At 38.5% G+C, this 18,350-nt stretch overlaps 1 protein-coding gene across 2 annotated transcripts in view; it reads right to left on the reverse strand.

Annotated features, from left to right (window-relative positions):
- Positions 1 to 18,350, reverse strand: part of atrn (attractin) — a 226,201-nt gene that overhangs the window by 167,716 nt on the left and 40,135 nt on the right. For both annotated transcript variants that reach the window (XM_074692049.1, XM_074692048.1), the window contains exons 6-10: positions 15,604 to 15,772; positions 12,199 to 12,289; positions 9,339 to 9,588; positions 8,092 to 8,275; positions 7,830 to 7,984 (exon numbers count right to left, since the gene is read on the reverse strand). In XM_074692049.1, the coding sequence (XP_074548150.1) occupies positions 7,830 to 7,984; positions 8,092 to 8,275; positions 9,339 to 9,588; positions 12,199 to 12,289; positions 15,604 to 15,772 (849 nt within the window). The remainder of the gene's footprint in view (positions 1 to 7,829; positions 7,985 to 8,091; positions 8,276 to 9,338; positions 9,589 to 12,198; positions 12,290 to 15,603; positions 15,773 to 18,350) is intronic.

Below are 18,350 nucleotides of genomic sequence, written 5' to 3' on the forward strand. Positions count from 1 at the left end.
ATGCCCCATGTGCAGCCTTTGGCTCAGCTCACACCAAACCACCATCCTGTCTTGACCTCTAAATCACACACGGATGCTCTCTGGGTGGAGGAGTGAAAGAGCACGGTGATGGATCCTCGTGCTGTTGTTTTCTAAATGAAGCAGCAGCAGCGTCTGACAGAGTACACCCGGCTGGAGTCGGCACAAACAAAGAGAGGAACAAAAAGAGCTGGCATGAGAGCCTGAAAGTCAAAGCTGCTGGAGCACAGCACACTGACTGCAGTACATCACCTTCACTCAGCACAATGCAGTGCAAGTCATCATGTGCTCCCTGAGGAGAGCGTGACATATGTGTGTGCTCCACATTCACAGGTAGACACTGCCATCTGGTGGTGAACGCTGGCACTGCAGGACGTGTGGTGCATTGCCCCTTAAAGTGGGGATGTATTATGACACCGTCTACCAATGTCAGTGCAGCGGACAGCCCTTAAATTCAGCTCTCTAATTGAGTTCAGCTTGTTAAGGGGGGGACGATTAGTCCACAAGAGGAGCTCATCTCAGCTGTAATTACCAGACAATTACAGAGCCGCTGCCGCTGACAGCGACCCCGCAGCTGGCTGGATGTAGTGTGGGTGGGGTGTGAGGAAAAATAGCCTACTAGCCTTTTTCTGTCCAATTACAAACTCACACTGAGGAGGATGAGTGGCAGCGAGGAGGGAGAGGTCACAACAACAACGTGAAGTTTTTAATTTCTAAAGTTTGGCTCCAAAAGCAAACTCTCCGGGGAAATTATGAAAACAATATGTTTCCAGCTGTGACCAGATGAGTTTAGTCTCATTATGCCAATCAAGAGAGCACATGTGGCAGCATAAATATATGAACGGGATGTTGTGCTTGGAATTAATTACAGTGGTGCCTCCACGTGTCCTGATCCAGCCTCCGCCATCCACCACTCCCAGAAAACAATGAGTTTAGCTGCAGTCCTGAAGTGTGGCTCTCATGAACAGAAGCTGGATGCACAGTGGAGGAGCACAGGATGCTCCTGCCCCCCTGCAGCAGCAATTTTTCTGTCTGTCAATCATTTCCATAATGATACAAGAAAACAGAATGTCCTGAGGCGGATTGGGGGCCTGCAGAGGATTCGTCTCCCCATCCGCACGGACTGAATCCTCCCGTTAATGAGCGGCTTATGGCAGCGCTGCAGAAAGAGGATGATTCAATTTGCACCGCTGTTTGAAGGTGGCTTACATAATGAGGGTGCTGTGTGAACTCCTGTTAGAACATATTTAAAGACTTTAAATGGGAATAAAGGTAAAATACAAAACGCTGAAACCATTAAGTGACTCGTGGAACGAGCTGTGAATGAAGCCCTGAGGTCCTAAAAGGAGAAGTCAAGGAGGAATGATGTAAACATCTCTTCTTTCTCATTTCCAGCTGGTGTAGATGCCACAGTTTGTGAGAAGCTTGTCTAATATCAACATTAATAAAAATACAGCTTCTGTTACTTGATTTATCACCTCTAACATTCTTTCTAAATGAATATTTTATCTCACTGCGAGGTTTAATTCTGTCTCAATTCAGCACGGTGATGATTTGTGAAGGGTTATCCCACGTAGAGTAAAATAAAGGTTTGCTTTGTGTAAGGTACATCAATACAGAGTCATCTCTCTGGTTTGATAGTATCAGATTTCCAATGACAGGAACAAAATTCATCTCTCAATCCAAGGATAGTTTTGCTTTGAATGGCACAATTTTGTTTTTTCACAAAATGTTTATGACTGATGAATTTTAAGAAAACAAAAAAGAAAATTTATGTCATTTTCATGTAAGGACAGCAGCACTTGGTCTTAACAGCCAGCAGCAGCAGGTTCACATGTTATGAAGATGCTCTATCACTGAAGGAGAAGGCGGCGGCTGTGCTGACGTTTTGGAGAGACATTTGTTTAAGCAGCCGGTGAAATAAAAAGCTTAAGATAAGGGAGGGAGAAAAACTACGATGTATGGTAGTATCAGGATTTTTTGTTTAATTTTTTTTTTTTTTTTCAAATTTAAATCCTTGATTTTAGTCTTTGTTTATAAGCTAGGTTAGAAAAAACGTTGAGATGTCAGACCTGAATAAATCCTAAAAACTCACATGTGATGTTAACTTTTTGAGAAAGTATGGCTCCCGATACAGTCTGTAAACAACATCATCATCACTCAACTTTCTCATATGGTCTGGTGTTAAAAAAGCACTGCAAAAAACTGGAATGTTATCAAGTGTTTTTGTCTTATTTTAGGTAAAAATTGTCTTGTTACACTCAATTTGAGCCACATTAAACTTATCAGTCCTGAAAAATGTCTTGTTTTAAGTTATCTACCGGCTAAATGAGGTCTGAATTGCTTGAAACAAGTAAAAAAAAAAAAATCAGCCAATGGAACAAGAAAAATGGACCGAAAAAACTTGCTTGAAACAAAAATAATGCCTCAATACAAGTCACTTTTCTCTCTTTCCATTGGGAATTTTTTTAAACTTGTTACAAGCAATTCAGACCTCATTTTGTCTTTAAATAACTTGAAATAAGACATTTTTCTAGACTGGTCAGGTGAATGTGGCTCATTTTAAGTCTAAAAAGACATTTTCTGGTGAAATAAGACAAAAACATTTGATAAGATTTCAGTTTTTTTCCAGTGAGTCAGCTAAAAATCTGAAGTTTTGAATAATCTTACTTTGATCGAATCTGCATCCCAAAAATTGTAAAAGAACTGTATTGGGAGAAATGCGTATCGTCCCATAGCATTGGAAACGCCGTGTTCAGAAGAAAGACCACGTACATGTGTGAATCTAGAGCGCAATCTTTTTTGATTAATTAGCCCTAATGCAAACTTTACCACTTTTAGAGAGTCAAAAATCAAAAGTTTCTCTTATAATCTGTTTATGGATTGTTTTTGATGACAGTTTTAGGCCAGAGAGGGCTGACAGGAGCTTTAAGTGTTGGTGTTTTCACTTCGCACTGCCAGTGGCAGCTCAAGACAAAAATGACTGATGAAGCCAGGGTGACCACAAAGGAAAAACTGAAATCTTATCAAGTGTTTTTGTCTTTTTTCAGTAGAAAATGTCTGTTGAGACTTAATATGAGCCACATTCACCTGGTCAGTCCAGAAAAATGTCTTGTTTTAGGTTATTTAAAATGATCATTTACTAAAATGAGGCCTGAAAATCTGCCAATGGAACAAGAAGAAGTTTCTTGTATTAAGTCAAGCAAATTTTCTAGCCATTGTTTCTCGTTCCATTGGAAGATATTTTTTTCTACTTGTCACAAGCAATTCCGACTTCATTTTGTCTTTACATAACTTGAAATAAGACATTTTTCAGGACTGGTCAGGTGAATGTGGCTCATATCAAGTGTAACAAGACATTTTTTTTTCTTAGAATAAGACAAAAACACTTGATAAGATCTCAGTTTTTTTTGCAGTGCAAGAACATAAAAATACCAACTGTAAAATGGACTTGTCTTTATTTTTGCACAGCTTACTGAAGTCCACAACTCTTCCCCAAACCAAGTGAATCAGAAAACCCCAAAGAGTGGGAAACAATCATAATCAAGTTTCTGGGTGAACTTCGTCCCATTGCAGTTTGCATTTGCAGTGCAATGATTTGCATTCAACATTAAACTGTTAATTTCATGCAAATGAATAACTGTTATGGTGCCGTTATTTAACTGACTTCTCATCAATTTCAGTATATGTGTTCAAAAAGAGGGCAGCCACTTGAGTCTGGCTGCAGAAAGACCAGAAACCATGTACACACTAAGCCAAAAAACAAACTTTACAGCATTAAAAACATCTTTACAGCCTGGTTACAAATTTTACAGGGGGTGAATTTTTTTTTTTTCAAACTTAGCAGTTTAGAAGATATTAGGATCATCTGGTTGTCCAATCAGAGCCACAGCTCAGCTCACGTGACTGACAGGCGCCCTATAGCCGTTAGACGGGTGACGTCGCAGAGGCCAATAAATGAAGAGCCTTGCTTCAATCTGATTGGCTAATACAGGCTGTTTCTTCTCTATTGGGGGAGGTTTTATATTTATCTTTTATATATTTTTTCTTTCTTGGCATTTTTTATTGGGAAAGCCAGGCTTCTCTTGGCGTCTGTGGAGAACCGCCTCTGCCTACTGCTGGGAAATATCTGATATATGCGCTCCAGAGCAACCCAACTTTTTCAATACCTGCAATAGAGGACGTCAGGAGACTGAACCTGAAGATAAATCTCACATCCCTTCATCTTTGAGAGAGGCTACTTTCAGTTTTCGACTCAAGAATTCATCTTCTGGTTATTTCCAACGAGGACTGGCTACTCGTCCTCCACCAGCTCAGGCCTTCAGAGGGATTTTTCTTGGCCTGGTCCGATGAGATATTTCATAACCCCAGAAATAAAATGTGTCCAAACAGCTGAGGTTGGAAGAGGTCTGTGTTGGAGGAAGTGTGGAGGACAGCTGGCAGGCCATTTTCACATATTTTGGAATTGCCTAAATACCCAGGCCTGTTGGCGGGGAAGGAGAGCGGGCATCACCAAATATTTTTAGCACTGGAATTGGCCGCAACATTTTATCTGGATACCATGGCAGTCCACCTCTCAGGCGGGATAAATACTTGAGGAAAAAGCGGTATCCTGCAGAAGAGACTGAGTAGAACAAGACTGTATTTTTGCATCTTGACATTTTTCTCCTTTGAGGTCTTGATTTCACGTCCACGTCTGGCCACAAAGACCTCGATGATAACCCTCTCAAATACCAGCGTCAAGGCTTTAAAACGACACTTTGCAAACCTATGGGTGGCGTCTCAGCGGGAGGTAAACTTTATACGAACAATCAGCGTTTAACAAACACATGAAGGAGCTTCCTCCTTCTTCTGTGTGAGCAGCTGTGCCTAACAAACGCGAGGTTAAGTATCCTGATTAAAGAGGAGAGCACAATAACAAACATCAGAGGCTTTAGATTAAACTCCCAAAGGCGTCTGTGTGGATCCCGCTGATCAGTTTAATGCTTACATTATTAAACTTTGATCGCTTTGTGTTTATCGCCACGCAGAAAGCCTGAAGGAGGAACCGCAGCTCGAGGACACGCTCGATCAGAAGACTTGAAAATCAGTATTTGAAACAGATTTGGTGGAGTTTAACATGAATAAGTTAAGCTGCTTTAGATTCAGTCTGAAATCTTTTTCACCTTTTCTCTTAACAGGTTTTCTTGTGCAGTATCTCAGAGTCCAGACTCTCCTCCCAGTGTAAAGCTGCTGTGCTGACCCATAGAGTAAAGGTTACAACACAGAGAAAAGTGGAGTTACATAAAAATGATCCTTACTCCAAGTCAAATCAAAAGAAAACTCTCTTTCTGTGGGGCTATAAACACAATAAAATGACTGTGTTTTACTTTTACAACCATCTGCAGTGACAGCCCAGCGCTGGATGGACAGATCATCTAACGCCTGAAAATCCACTTTGAACATTTTCATCTCATTGTCATCCCCCAAAACAAAAAATATATTTTTTAGTAAATTGTTTTAGCTCATTGTCGGTGCAGAAAAACAGGTCATTGACGGAGATTTACAATCTAATTTTTTTGTCGACGAATAATGTTTGTCAGTTGACAAAACGGTTGTAATCTTAACTCCCACTAGCCAGAAAAAAACAGCTTACAAATGACTAAATATTGTTATTATAATTCTAATAATAAGCGACTAATTGGCTACAAAACCTGTTTTTCTGAGTCTCAGGACGTAGTCTCATTGACGTTAGCACGAGGAAAAGAATTCACTACTGTAAAGTTTGCACTGTTAGAGATGTTAGCTTCTCTTTGTTCTTTGAAAAAGCTGATTTTTGATCCGTTGTATAAAATGACACAATTTTTGATCAGGCACAAAAAAGATGAGCACCTCAAACTTGTGGAACCACTTGGATACTTTACATACTTTTGTTCAAATGTTATTAATAAGTTTAAATTTCTTTTTTGTCATTTTAAGAAGAGTGTGAATGTTAACTACTGCTTGTTACATTGTGTGTTTACTCAGACAAAATATTTCATTGTTTTGAAAGCTGAATAAATGTTCAGAGGACTGGACACGACTTGTTGTAATAGATTTCTTGTAGTTGCTCAGAAATTGCTGCGTTTCACAAAAATGTGATAAATATATATTTATTTAACAATCGGCCTGAATATCAAATTGGAAAAATCGGCCATGCATATCAGCATCGGCTGCCCAAATTTGGAAAGCATCAGCATCGGCATCGGCCCCCAAAAAACCCATATTGGTCGACCTCTAGTTCAGACGGTAGAGTTTTTTTCTACCAGGTCCTGTTAGAGTCTGGAATACAATGACAAAACAAAATGTAATAAAAAACAAAATTTGTAATAACTTTTTTTTCCCACAGTGCAAAAATTTGTTACATTTTGGGTCAGTTGTTAAATTTTGAGTTTATTACATTTTTCTAATACACTGCTGACTCAGCACTTTTGTTATTTTTTTATTAAATTCATTAATTACATTTTTTGTAATTACATTTTGGGTTGTTATAACATTCCTGGCTCTAATAAGCTCTAAATTTTTTTTATTATTTTTTAATTTTCTTTTAATTCTATTTTTGCTGTGAAAATATTTTTTGGCTTGATGTGTATGTGGTTTCTAGTCCTCCTGGAGCCAGCCTCAAGTGGACTCTTTATGAACTGCAGATTTTAGTACTCCTCTATTTCCTCTTATTTTTTTACCAGAGGTTGCTGTTTGGTCTAGAATCACACAATTTTGAACATGCATGTACTGTTTTGAGTGCAAAAATGAACTCACACTGACAGTATGAGAAAACGCTGCATGCGCTGCACAAAACTGGAATGTTATCAAGTCATTTTGTCTTATTTTCAGTAGAAAATGTCTTTTTAGACTTAATATGAGCCACATTCAGTTGACCAGTTCAGAAAAATGTCTTGTCTCAAGTTATTTAAAGAGAAAAATGAGATCTGAATTGTTTGTAACAAGTGCCAATGGAACAAGAGAAAAGTTACTTGTATGAAGACATTATTCTAGTTTCAAGCAAATTTTTGAGTCCTTTTTTCTTGTTTCATAGTGGATATGATGCTGTACGTTGAGATGTTACACTGAGGGGAAACTTGTTGTCTGTGCTGCACATAGCATGGACCATGTACCCAGTGATTTTAAAGTGTGTTGGACAGTTTTAAAATTAAGTGTGGATAAGATTAAGTGAGTTTTTGAAATACTTCTACTGGGACGGTAGTTTCATTGGACCAGCTAGTCTGTGCCATGTAGAGCACAGATAGCCTGTGCCCCCTGCAGCATAACAATTTCATATACAGCAGGGTCTCATATCTACTATGTTCCCTCCTCATTTAGGGTGATTAAACACCAGCACAACAAAAGTTACTTTGCTGTAAAATAACGGTGAAATACTGACAGCAAGGTTGACAGTTTTTCACCATCATTTCACATTCATATTTATAAATCAATTATAATGTAATCCAATATACAGTATCATACTGTAAACATAGATTACAGCACATGCACTGTAAAAGAACAGGAAACTGCTGCCAGTAATTTTATGTTATTTTATAGTGTAGCACAGCATATGTGTGTAACATTTGACCTTCTCTCAGACCAGGGGAGTCTGACAACAAAACCCTGCAGCCGTACTGAGTAGCTCCCAGGTGAGAGTCTTTGCTGCTGTGTGAATGCAAAGCAGCTCAGGAAAAATTGAAATATGATGCAGAAAAACCTCGGCTGAGGCTCAGAGAGCAGACTGCAGGAGCTGCTGGTGTTGTTCTGTGGCACCGTGCGTGTGTGTTCCTGTGTGTGTGTGTGATACTGACCCAGACTGTAGGCCAGGAAGTCTGAGGAGAAGCACTTGGCGCCATGGCTCATGGATGTGTCGTTGTGCGTGTTTCCTCCAAACACCAGCATCATCCCGCTCACGATCTCGGCCGTGTGGAGGTAGCGGAAGAAGCCGCTGTCCCTCAGGATGGTCCTGTGCACACACAAGGTGAAGGTTTTTACAAAGTGAGGGGTTAATCAACAGTTAATCACGACAAAACCACATCCACAGTATTTTCATCACAGAGCAGTAGACCTCACCATTTCCTCTTGTCCACGTCGAACTTGTACAGGTCTCCAGCCAGCCCGTACTTGTTGGCGCTGAAGGCCTTGTAGCCTCCGTGGATGTAGATCGCTCTGGTGCCGGGGTCGAAAACGCTGCTGTGGCCGTAACCTCCCTGGACCAGCGCTCCGTCTGTGCTCACCAAGCTCCACGTGTTCCTCACTAAAGAGTCAATCAGACATCATTTGCTGAGTGGTTTGTAAGTCATGGTGGTGTGATAAAACACAGTTCAAAAGGACTTTTTAATTTTTCAAAATGTATTTGATTCTATATTTTGTTAAATTTTTTAAAATTTAAAAATTATTGAATTTTTTTGCAGTTTTTTTTTTAATTTTCGCAAATTTTCAATTTTTTTTTTTTTAATTTTTGCAATTATTTTAAATGCAAAAAAAATGAAATCTGCATTTTTTTTTATTTTTTTTAATAAATTGAAATTCTTGCAAATTATTTAAATCAAAAAAAATGTTGGTTTTTTTTATATTTCTTTTAATAGTTTTTGCAAATTTTTAGAATGCAAAAAAATAAAATCTGCAAATTTTTGAAATTTCTAAAAATAAAGACATTTTTGCAATTTTTTAAAATCAAAAATGGTATATTTTTTTAATTTCTTTTTTTTTTTTAATTGTAAATTTATCAAAATGTAAAACTAAGACATCACATGAATAAATTTATAAATTAAATACACTTCTTATTTCAATATTATATACTAGATTTTAACTATGTATACAGTTTTATACACTTTTTACTTTTTAACGTGAATATAAAATAAATTTTGTGGCTCTGGATTGACTTTAATCCAGGTGAGATTAGGGAAAACAGCTCCAATGAAAGCAAAGGTTTGCAGACCCCTGGTGTGGAGAGTCCCTGCAGTGAAATGAATTTAAAGTAACCACATCTAAACTTCTTTTCGTGATCATTCAGAAAATAAAACTAAAATTATCTTTAATTGTTTGCAAATAGAAGATTCACTTCTGACCATAAGCTGCAGTTGCAGGTTAATTCGGCCCATTTTCTCACACAGATTGGCTTTCAGAAGACAATGAAGCCTCCAAATAGAGTCTGGCCGCCCGCCAACGAGGTGGGCGGATTAAACGAACACACCATGGAGTCCAAAACTCGTTAGCTTCATCTCGGTGGCCGGTGTTTTTATCCTGCTGTTATAAACTGATACACCCACACAGGGAAAAAGAGGGAAGCTAAAGGTTTGTGAGAATCAGCAGCTTACGGATGTTGTACTCCTGCACCAGGCTGATGTAGCCGTACAGAGGACAGTGTCCGAACAGGACCAGCATGACTGGACTGTCCCCTTCCTGGACTGGAGGAACGATGTGAGCCGAGTGTCCCACCACGGCGTACTGATCATTAGCCCGGGGGCTCAGGAGGACCCAGGTCTGGTTCTGGATGTGGAACACCCACAGCTGGCTGGAAACGTTTCCAGTGGAGTCGATTTTTCCTCCGTACATGTAGATCTTCCCCTGGAGGGAAATCACATCAACAGTTATCATCACATCCTAAAACTGTGAGTGCAGAAGTGTAGTAAAAGCACACTTTTTATTCAAACACGTCCAAAAAAAAAAACAAACTTCATGCAGGTTATCATTCTTTACAACCTGATGATGCCTCATTCAGATGGATTCAAAGCCCGGCTCAGCTTCTTGGACAAAAAACAGTGTCATCTTTCCTCTGAATGGTTTGCAAAGTATCTCACGGGAAGATCCCAGGCTGTTCAGTCAAAAGATGTCACAGATGAGGTACTAAAACTAAATGAAGGTGTACCTCAAGATTCAGTTCTGGGACCACTCTTATTTCCATCTGTATCAACTGCCTGGGTCAGAATGTTTCAAACACAAATTTCATTTCTACGCCAATGATACTGTTACTTATTTCTGTGCGCCTACACCTGCACTTGCTTTTGTAAATCTACATAATGCTTTTGTTCTTTGATCTTAAATTATTTTCTTTTGTCGTTTTATTCTGTTTTAATGTTTTTATTGCTACCTCCGCCAAGGAGGTTGTGTTTTTGGGAGTTGCATAACTCAACAAGTAACAAACATATCTTGGTGAAATTTTCAGGAAATCTTCAAAATGGGATAAGAAAGAAGTGATTAAATATTGGAGGTGATCTGGATCACTGTCTGGATCCAGGTTTTTTTTTAAGGATTCTTTATCATTGTGAGATAGGGTCATTTTCACCATATGTGTATATAACTCCACCACAAATGGTCGGATTGCTTTGCAAAACAATACAAGACAAGGTCACCATAATTTCTGACAGATGTAAAAGTACGATCCAGATCCTGCCAATATTCTGGATACTAAGATCCAGAATATGAAATATGTACTGGGTCATCATAATTTTCAACACTGTCATGTAACAAATTATCGTACAAACCTACAACTAACACCAAATCATAGCAGACAGTCTGCTGAAAGGGAGTATAACATTAAAGTAGGACTAAAGTGTTGGTCACAATATGCCTGGCAGAAGGCTTTTCTAGTTTTATTTATTTATTCCTATTCCAACTATCTATTTTATCTCCTATTTTACTTTCCTTTATTTAGTGGTGGTTTTTAACCTTTCATATGATGTATTTTCTTTAGTTCCTCCCATTTCTCTTTTACTCCTCCTTTATTTCTTCTCGTTTTTTTCTTTTGTTTCATTTTGTACAGCACTTTGTAACATTGCTTTTGAAAAATGCTGCATACATAAAATTATTAATATTATTACTATTATTGTTGGTATTATTGTTGAGCTTAGCCAGCTTAAACTTGTTCTAAGTGTAGAGAAAACAACCCATGTTGTTTTCATCTGCAAGAGCAACAAAGGGAACACTGTCTGAGAAAACTGTAAACATTGACGGTTAATAAGTTCAGCTTGTGTCCTCTGTCAAGTATCTGGGGTAATTACTCAATGAAAACTTGTCTTTTAAAGAGCATTCACCACAAAAACTGGAATCTTATCTTTTTTTTGTCTTATTTTCAGCAAAAAATGTATTTTTAGAGTTAATATGAGCCACACTCACCTGACCAGTCCAGAAAAATGTCTTATTATAGTTATTATATATAGTCATTTAAAGACAAAAATGAGGTCTGGAAAAGTTACTTGTATTAAGACATTATTCTGGTTTTAAGCAAATTTTCTAAGGATTTTTTTTATTTTTTTTTTGTTTTTTACCACCAGGTAAAACCTCCTTACAGGTGCGTCAACATTAGCAAATTTATGATGCTTGCTTTTACAGTGAAGGTGAGCTAAATCACTTTTATTTGTTTGCTCTTTCAAATAAAATATGGTTGTTTTACAATGGCTGAACTCAGCTTTTATGAAAGCAAAGTCAGGTTGTGGTATGAGCGTCTGATTCATATACGAGCATGAAAAGGCCTCTGTTTCCAATGCTGTGTAGTATAACAAACACCCAGGAAATACTCTGCTAGCAGCTCAAATAGTCTCATGCTGAAGGACAGGTTGAAGTCCAGCTGCATCACCAGCTTCAGATTGATAAACCTGTGCGTGCTCAGTGGATTATCTGTTGCTCAGCTATACCTGTCAGCCATCATCGCCCGTTTGATTCCAGATTTGTCCTGCCACTCTGTTCTGACTTGAGAGACACGTCCAGACACCGTGATGCAATTTGTGCATCACAAACACTGCAGCTCATTCTGCAGCGCGTTCCCTCAAACCCCAGAGCAGACAGACTGCGCCTTCCTCTGAATCCTCCTCGCTCCCTAATTTATTATTCCATCAGCGGCTCCTAACAGTCTTTCTGGCTGAGAAGAAACTGCTTCACCACTTCACTGCAGCAAATCAAAAACCCTGAGATTTGTACATTAGTTCCAGGCAAAAACAGACTGCTGAAAGCATAAATGGAAGGACGGGCAGTTGATCATATTTCTGCCTGTGCATCCGTTTAATTTAGCTCTCATCTGCCTCTCCATCTCCTTTAGTGCCCTGTTTGAATCCCATGTTGATAGAAAGGTCCATATGTGTGTGAAATGGCCTGAAGATGGAGAGGAAAGACACTCTCTGCTGCTTTAATGTATGCAGGTTGGTAATAAAAAAGCATTTCCCTCCAAATCCATCAACCAACCTCATGAAGAGCCAGTGAGTGCCCGTATCTCGGCGTGACGGTGTTGACGGAGGGGTCGAGGGTCAGCCATGTTTTCTTACTGAGGTTGTACCTGAGGAGAAAAACAAGGAGGTGTTCAAACAAATGAAGGTTACATGGTGAGTGAGTGTTTCCCATTGACTGAAAAAAAAATGGACGTCGTCTTGCTCGGCTTGAAGTTAGGTCGCCACAAAAACGGCTCCCCCTGGTGGCTGGCTGCAGTATAGGTCAAAAAATCTATCTCCCCAGTCATTCCAGATGGGCTGTGGGCAAACTTTAAAAGATTATTACACCTCGTAGAAATGTTTCTCACGTCCGATTGTTGTGATAATTTGAAGATATCTTTTGTTGCCTTGTATTCAAGTCCTCTTTTTTCTGAAAACTTTTGTTTTCATTAGTTATAAGAGATTTAAAAAGAGGTTTTACGCCACGTTTAACAATGATTGACAGCTGCGGTTTTTGTGTATTTTTTCAGGGATTGTAAAACATGTTGGGAGGTTGAGTCAAGACGCGATTAGACTCTCTAAAGAAAAAAATAATTTTTATTTTTGCCACCGGGCTCCACTCAAATCCTCCCAGAATCCCTCATTGTCTCTACTGCGTAGACTCTGGCTGCACAACTGCTTCAATAGTGGTGCCTGTGACGGGGGTATTTTGGCTTCAAAACCGTACAATGTTAACTGGCTGAGGCACACTGTTCACCCTATTTAAAGTCTATGGTATTTCCTCTTATCATCCAGGTTTAGTTGGGCTCAGTAATGACAAACAAGCTCCAGTTAAAAAAACAAAAAACAGCTTGAATATGATTCCTTTGATCACAAAACAAGAAAAACTCTCTTCAATCAGGGAAAGATGGAGCCAACAGGGAAAATATACTTGGACTTGAGGTTTACGATTGTAAAACATTCAGCAGTTTTAGCCATGGACTGTATATAGAGTAGACAGCATGACTCCACCTTTTATAAAATAATAATTATTTTTTTCTTTGGAGAGTCTAATCTCTTCTTGACTCTACCTCTTGACATATTTTACAATCCCCCCAAAAAATACACAAGAACAGCAGCTGTCAATCATCGTTAAACATGACTTAAAGCCTCATTTTTTTTGTATAACTAACGGAAATGAAAGTTTTCAGAAAAAAAGAGGACTTGAACACAAGCCAGCCAAATGATATCTTCAAATCACTACAACAATCGGACTTAAGAAACATTTCTACAAGGTGTATTAATTTTTTAAAGTTTGACCACAGCCCATCTGGAATGACTGGGGAGATGGATTTTTTGACCTACACTGCAGCCAGCCACCAGGGGGAGCACTTTTTTCCCCCTTCCTTTAACAGTCTTTAGTTTTAGCCCCTTACAGCGAGTCATGTGGCATTTGATGACACGGTGCTCTGAATCAACACGTCTACAGTTTAAACCACAGGGAGGAAGTTCATATTTAATCATGAAGGGGAAAATCTAAATGTCTCTTGAACAGCAGTGAGTAATAAACACACAGCAGAGGTTCCTCTTTTATTGTCAGGCTTTCTGCAGGTTTCAGCATGTTAAACTGAGAGATGGTGGGGAGATCCTACTGTATTACAACTCAAATGGACGTAGTCAAGCCAACCCTCGATAATTTTCCACTTGCCCGTAGTTACAGATTGGCAAGCTAGCATACAGATAATTTATATCACAAGGATTAAAGCCAAAAAAAATGACTGAAAATTATAACTGACAGATATAAGCTTCCCCCCTTTTTTGAAATTAATTTGACCTATAGTCAAGTGCATTTTATTGCTATAGAGAGAAACAGATGCAACAGGTTTTCTATATAAAACTTTAAATAAGTTAAAATATAAACTAATCCAGCCCCCCCAAAATGTAATATCTCTGGGTAATATTTTAAAGACTAGTATATAACTTTAATAAACTTAAGACATTTCAAGAACTTAATTTTGCATACATGAATAAAAATGTTACGCTTGCTTTACAACAATAGTTGGAATTAACAGGAAATGTACGGAAGCCCTAAAAGGTCATCACTAAATTTTTTTTATTTCCTCAAAATCCTGACTTCACTGCAAAAACTGGAATCCTATCAAGTGTTTTTGTCTTATTTTAAGTAAAAATTGTCTTATCATACTTGACTTGAACCACATTCACCTGACCAGTCCAGAAAATTGTTTTTCCAAGTTTTTTAAAGACAAAAATGAGGTCTGGATTGTTTGTAACATGTAAAAAAAAATCTGCATTAACTTGAAACAAGACATTTTTTTGGATTGGTCAGGTGAATGTGGCTCATATTAAGTCTAAAAAGGCATTTTCTACTGAAAATAAGACATAATTACTAGGTAAGATTTCATTTTTTCCAGTGTTTTTATTTTTGTTATTGTCATTTTAAAAAATCTAGCTTTCTCAACATAAAGGGATAATTTATGAAGAAAGTGAAGCCTATTTCTGTGTTTCTTTGTGCTTTTTAAAAGTAGCAAAACCAAAAAGAAAAACAGAATTAGGCTCCATTTATCTTAAGATTATCACGAGAAAACAAAACAAAAAAGTCAAAATCTGGTGGAAACAACTGATACTAACTTGTTATCTTGATAAAAATAAAAAAATAAACATTTGTAAGCTGAATAATTGCAGGCTTTTTCTTCCTCTTAAAGAAAGGCTGAAATAAAAATAGACTTTTTTTCTTTCCCTCTGGTTTTCCCAGGGATCAGTGGAGTGTGTCTGACTCTGATTATCTGAAGCTGAACTAACCCTGCGGCTTATTTTGTCACCATCTGAGAAGCAGATATTGGACTTTGGCTGGTGCAGCTGTAATCGTTTTTATGACTTACACTAATCTTCTGGTTCTGGTCATTCAGAGGTCTCCACACACCCACTACCCATAAACCAAAGTTTCCACATCACCATGAAACAAGTCGTTGGCACAAAAGGCTCAGAAATACCAGCGCACGCCGCCGCTACACAGTAAAACAAGCTCCAACAAGCTCCACTGTTAAATTCAGGGGGAGGATTATGTTGTTGGGGAATTCAGCTCTGGCCAGGTGACAAACAATAGGAAAGTGTGATATGAAAGCCGGAGCAGGAAGAAATGTGCCTTTGCCTGTAAAAACAGAACATGAGCTGAGGGGAAAAGTGTGACCTTCCTGGGTGGAGTTCAGGGTGAGGAGCATCATGCTATCCTGTCATTTTACGGCTTTAATTACACCCCTCTCTGCAGCCTGACGCAGATCTGTCTGTGCTAGAATGTGCTCCTTCCTCCCTGATGCCTCAACAAACAGGAAGTGCTGTGGTTTCTCCCTGACAGCACGAGCCGGAGAGTCAGACCTGAGAGTTAAAAATATGAAAGCAGATGAAATCACGGAGAAGACGCTAACCGCAGAGAGGGAAGACTTACGCTTTGACCATGTGGTAGTCAGTGGCGTTAAAGACGTAACCTCCGATGACCCACATGATGCCCTGATCCACCACGGCCTTGTGGGACGCCCTGGCCAGCCCGCCCTCTGTGTACTCCTCCCTGGTCCAGAAGGAGGAGTTGGCAGGTACTGAGATGGAGCAGTCCGGACCTGAAGAGGGGAAGGAAACAGCAGAGTCAGGGCTCCACGGGAGGTTTGATGACACATCCTCTGCTCTTATGAGATAAACAGAGAAAACAAGCCTCAAAGTTTAGAGGGAGGATAAAAACGGAGCAAGAAATCAGAGAAAGAAAGAAAGAAAGAAAGAAAGAAAGAAAGAAAGAAAGAAATCAGAGAAAGAAAGAAAGAAAGAAAGAAAGAAAGAAAGAAAGAAAGAAAGAAAGAAAGAAAGAAAGAAATCAGAGAAAGAAAGAAAGAAAGAAAAAAGGAAAGAAAGAAAGAAAGAAAGAAAGAAAGAAAGAAAGAAAGAAAGAAAGAAAGAAAGAAAGAAAGTGTGCAGCTTGTGAGGAAGTTTCTGCAGGAGAAATAGACTCTCAAAGGCTTCATTAGTCCACTTTAATATCTCACAGCCACAGACCGTCTGATAAAGAGGATTCAATAAATTGACTGTATTTGTTACAAAAAAAAAAGAAAGAAAGAAAAAGGAAGATGATTTACAATTTCATCTTCTGAAATAATAAAAGTGAGGTGAAAGAAAGGTTAGCCTGGATAAAAGGCTCTAATAAAAACTGCAAAGTTATGCAGGTTCAGAGTCTTTCAGTATCAGAAAATCCTGAAGTTTGGGGAACGTGAGGCTGGGGGTCGTATGGAGATGAGTTGATGAGTTAGAGAAGTTTGATTTTATGTTCTGAGAGGTTGAAGGGATCATTTTTGTTTTTAATGTGGGCTGTATTTTACATATTTTGAGGTATTAATTAGGGATGGGAGAGTACTGATATCAGTATCGGGCCAATACCAGCCTCATTTCAAGGTATTGGTGCCTGTGAAGGCTGTCGACACCAGCAGCCGATACTTGATAAAAAACTATAAAAAATGTTATGTCGAGTAAGTCCTCAATATGTTTTGTTTCAGGGTTGATACTGATACCAGTTATCAGTCATCAAGAGTTCAATAGCCAATTTTGGATGATACAAACTCCAACACTTAACTTTGTTTAAACACCTTTAAGTACACGTTTATTAGACGGATCCCAGGCTCAGCAGCGTGTGTCATAAAGTTTAATGAATACTTGAAAAAAATTGCTCCTTAAAGTTATCTACAGTAAATGAACTTCCAAAAATAGCTCTGTATCTACCAATCAGATGGTCCTGTGGTATGATGCTGGAGACAGAGTAGGAGGGATGGAAACCTTTCACATTTGAAACGATACGGTACCAATGCCCAGTACCTGGCAATCAGTACCGGTACTCAACAGTACGAGTTTTCGGTACTTTTTTGTGTTTATGTGGTAAAAAATATCAATTATTTCAATAATAAAGTATAAATTTTTTTTCAATTAAACATATTTACTCTTCAATATATAAACTTGTAACGCTGTGTTCATGTCCAGCATGGAAAATCACCCAAACGTCCACTGGTACCTGGTACCCGGTACTTTTGACAGAAATCAGTTGGTACCTATAAAAGTACCTAATTCGGTACCCATCCTTACATAATAATGACAGAGAAATGCAGCTGTAACATATCCAAAAATTAACAGTTTTAAGTTGATTTCTAATCAATCATCAAATTAAAAAAAATAAGGCTGATATGCCTCAAAATATTGGCGCTGATAATCTGCCAATTTTTGGTCTATCCCAAGTAATTGGCACAACATTGCTGACACCACAGCAAATGTGCATTAGGTCCTTTTAAGACAACATGAACCAACCAGGGGGAGTTAACGGTTAAACTGTTTTATTTTGTACTTCAGTTTATTTAAAAAAGAATGACTTAAACTCTGACATTTGTTGTTTTTACTTTCCAGTTTTGTTAATTTATCAAAAACAAATGGTAAACTCAGAGAGAGTTGCTCGTGTTTTATTTTGACTTAATGTCAGAGTGACTGTGCTCTCTTTTTTTTCTGTCAATTGAAATTTTATGTATCAAAAGTACCAGTGGTATCAGTGCTTAGTGTTGGTCTTTATGGATGATAAATGAATAAGATTTGAGACGCAACAGTTGATCACTACAGTCTGATGACACCTCTTCAAACATCCCTGCAGAGACAGACTTTTCTTTAACAGAGTGAAGCTTACTTTGAACAACAGACACAGGTGTTATGTTGCTCTCATGCTCCCTTCATAAGTTAGTTTTTGTGTTATTATGTTCCAAAAATGACTTGTAACATCCATCCTTGTGTTGGTAAGCATCGCAGGGTTTCATCCCAGCTGTTACAGGAGGAAACAAACCAGAGTATCTCCATCACTTTTTAAACCTTTCAGTCATTAAAATCTCACAGATATCTGTACAAAGCCATGTTTGAAATAAAAACTGGAGTTACCCTTTTGTTATCTGTGGAAACAATCATGATAAAGTCTTTGGGGGTGAGTGTAATGACTCTTCTATAGACAGTTGGCACAGGCCGGAGCAGCCTTCCCCTGTTACCACACAAGAACAATAACAGCAGCCTGAACCGGATTCTCCTTTGAATGAAGGGAAAAGATTCAGGATATTTTGGCAAACATCTGTAGAGTCAGAAATAGAAAGATCAGCTTCGTGCTGTCCGTGTTTGAATCCAACAAGTCGT

The sequence above is a fragment of the Halichoeres trimaculatus genome, unplaced genomic scaffold (assembly GCF_033239565.1).
Source record: "Halichoeres trimaculatus isolate MK-OKI-2021-1 unplaced genomic scaffold, fHalTri1.1 fHalTri1_scaffold_17, whole genome shotgun sequence".
Classification (NCBI taxonomy): Eukaryota; Metazoa; Chordata; class Actinopteri; order Labriformes; family Labridae; genus Halichoeres; species Halichoeres trimaculatus.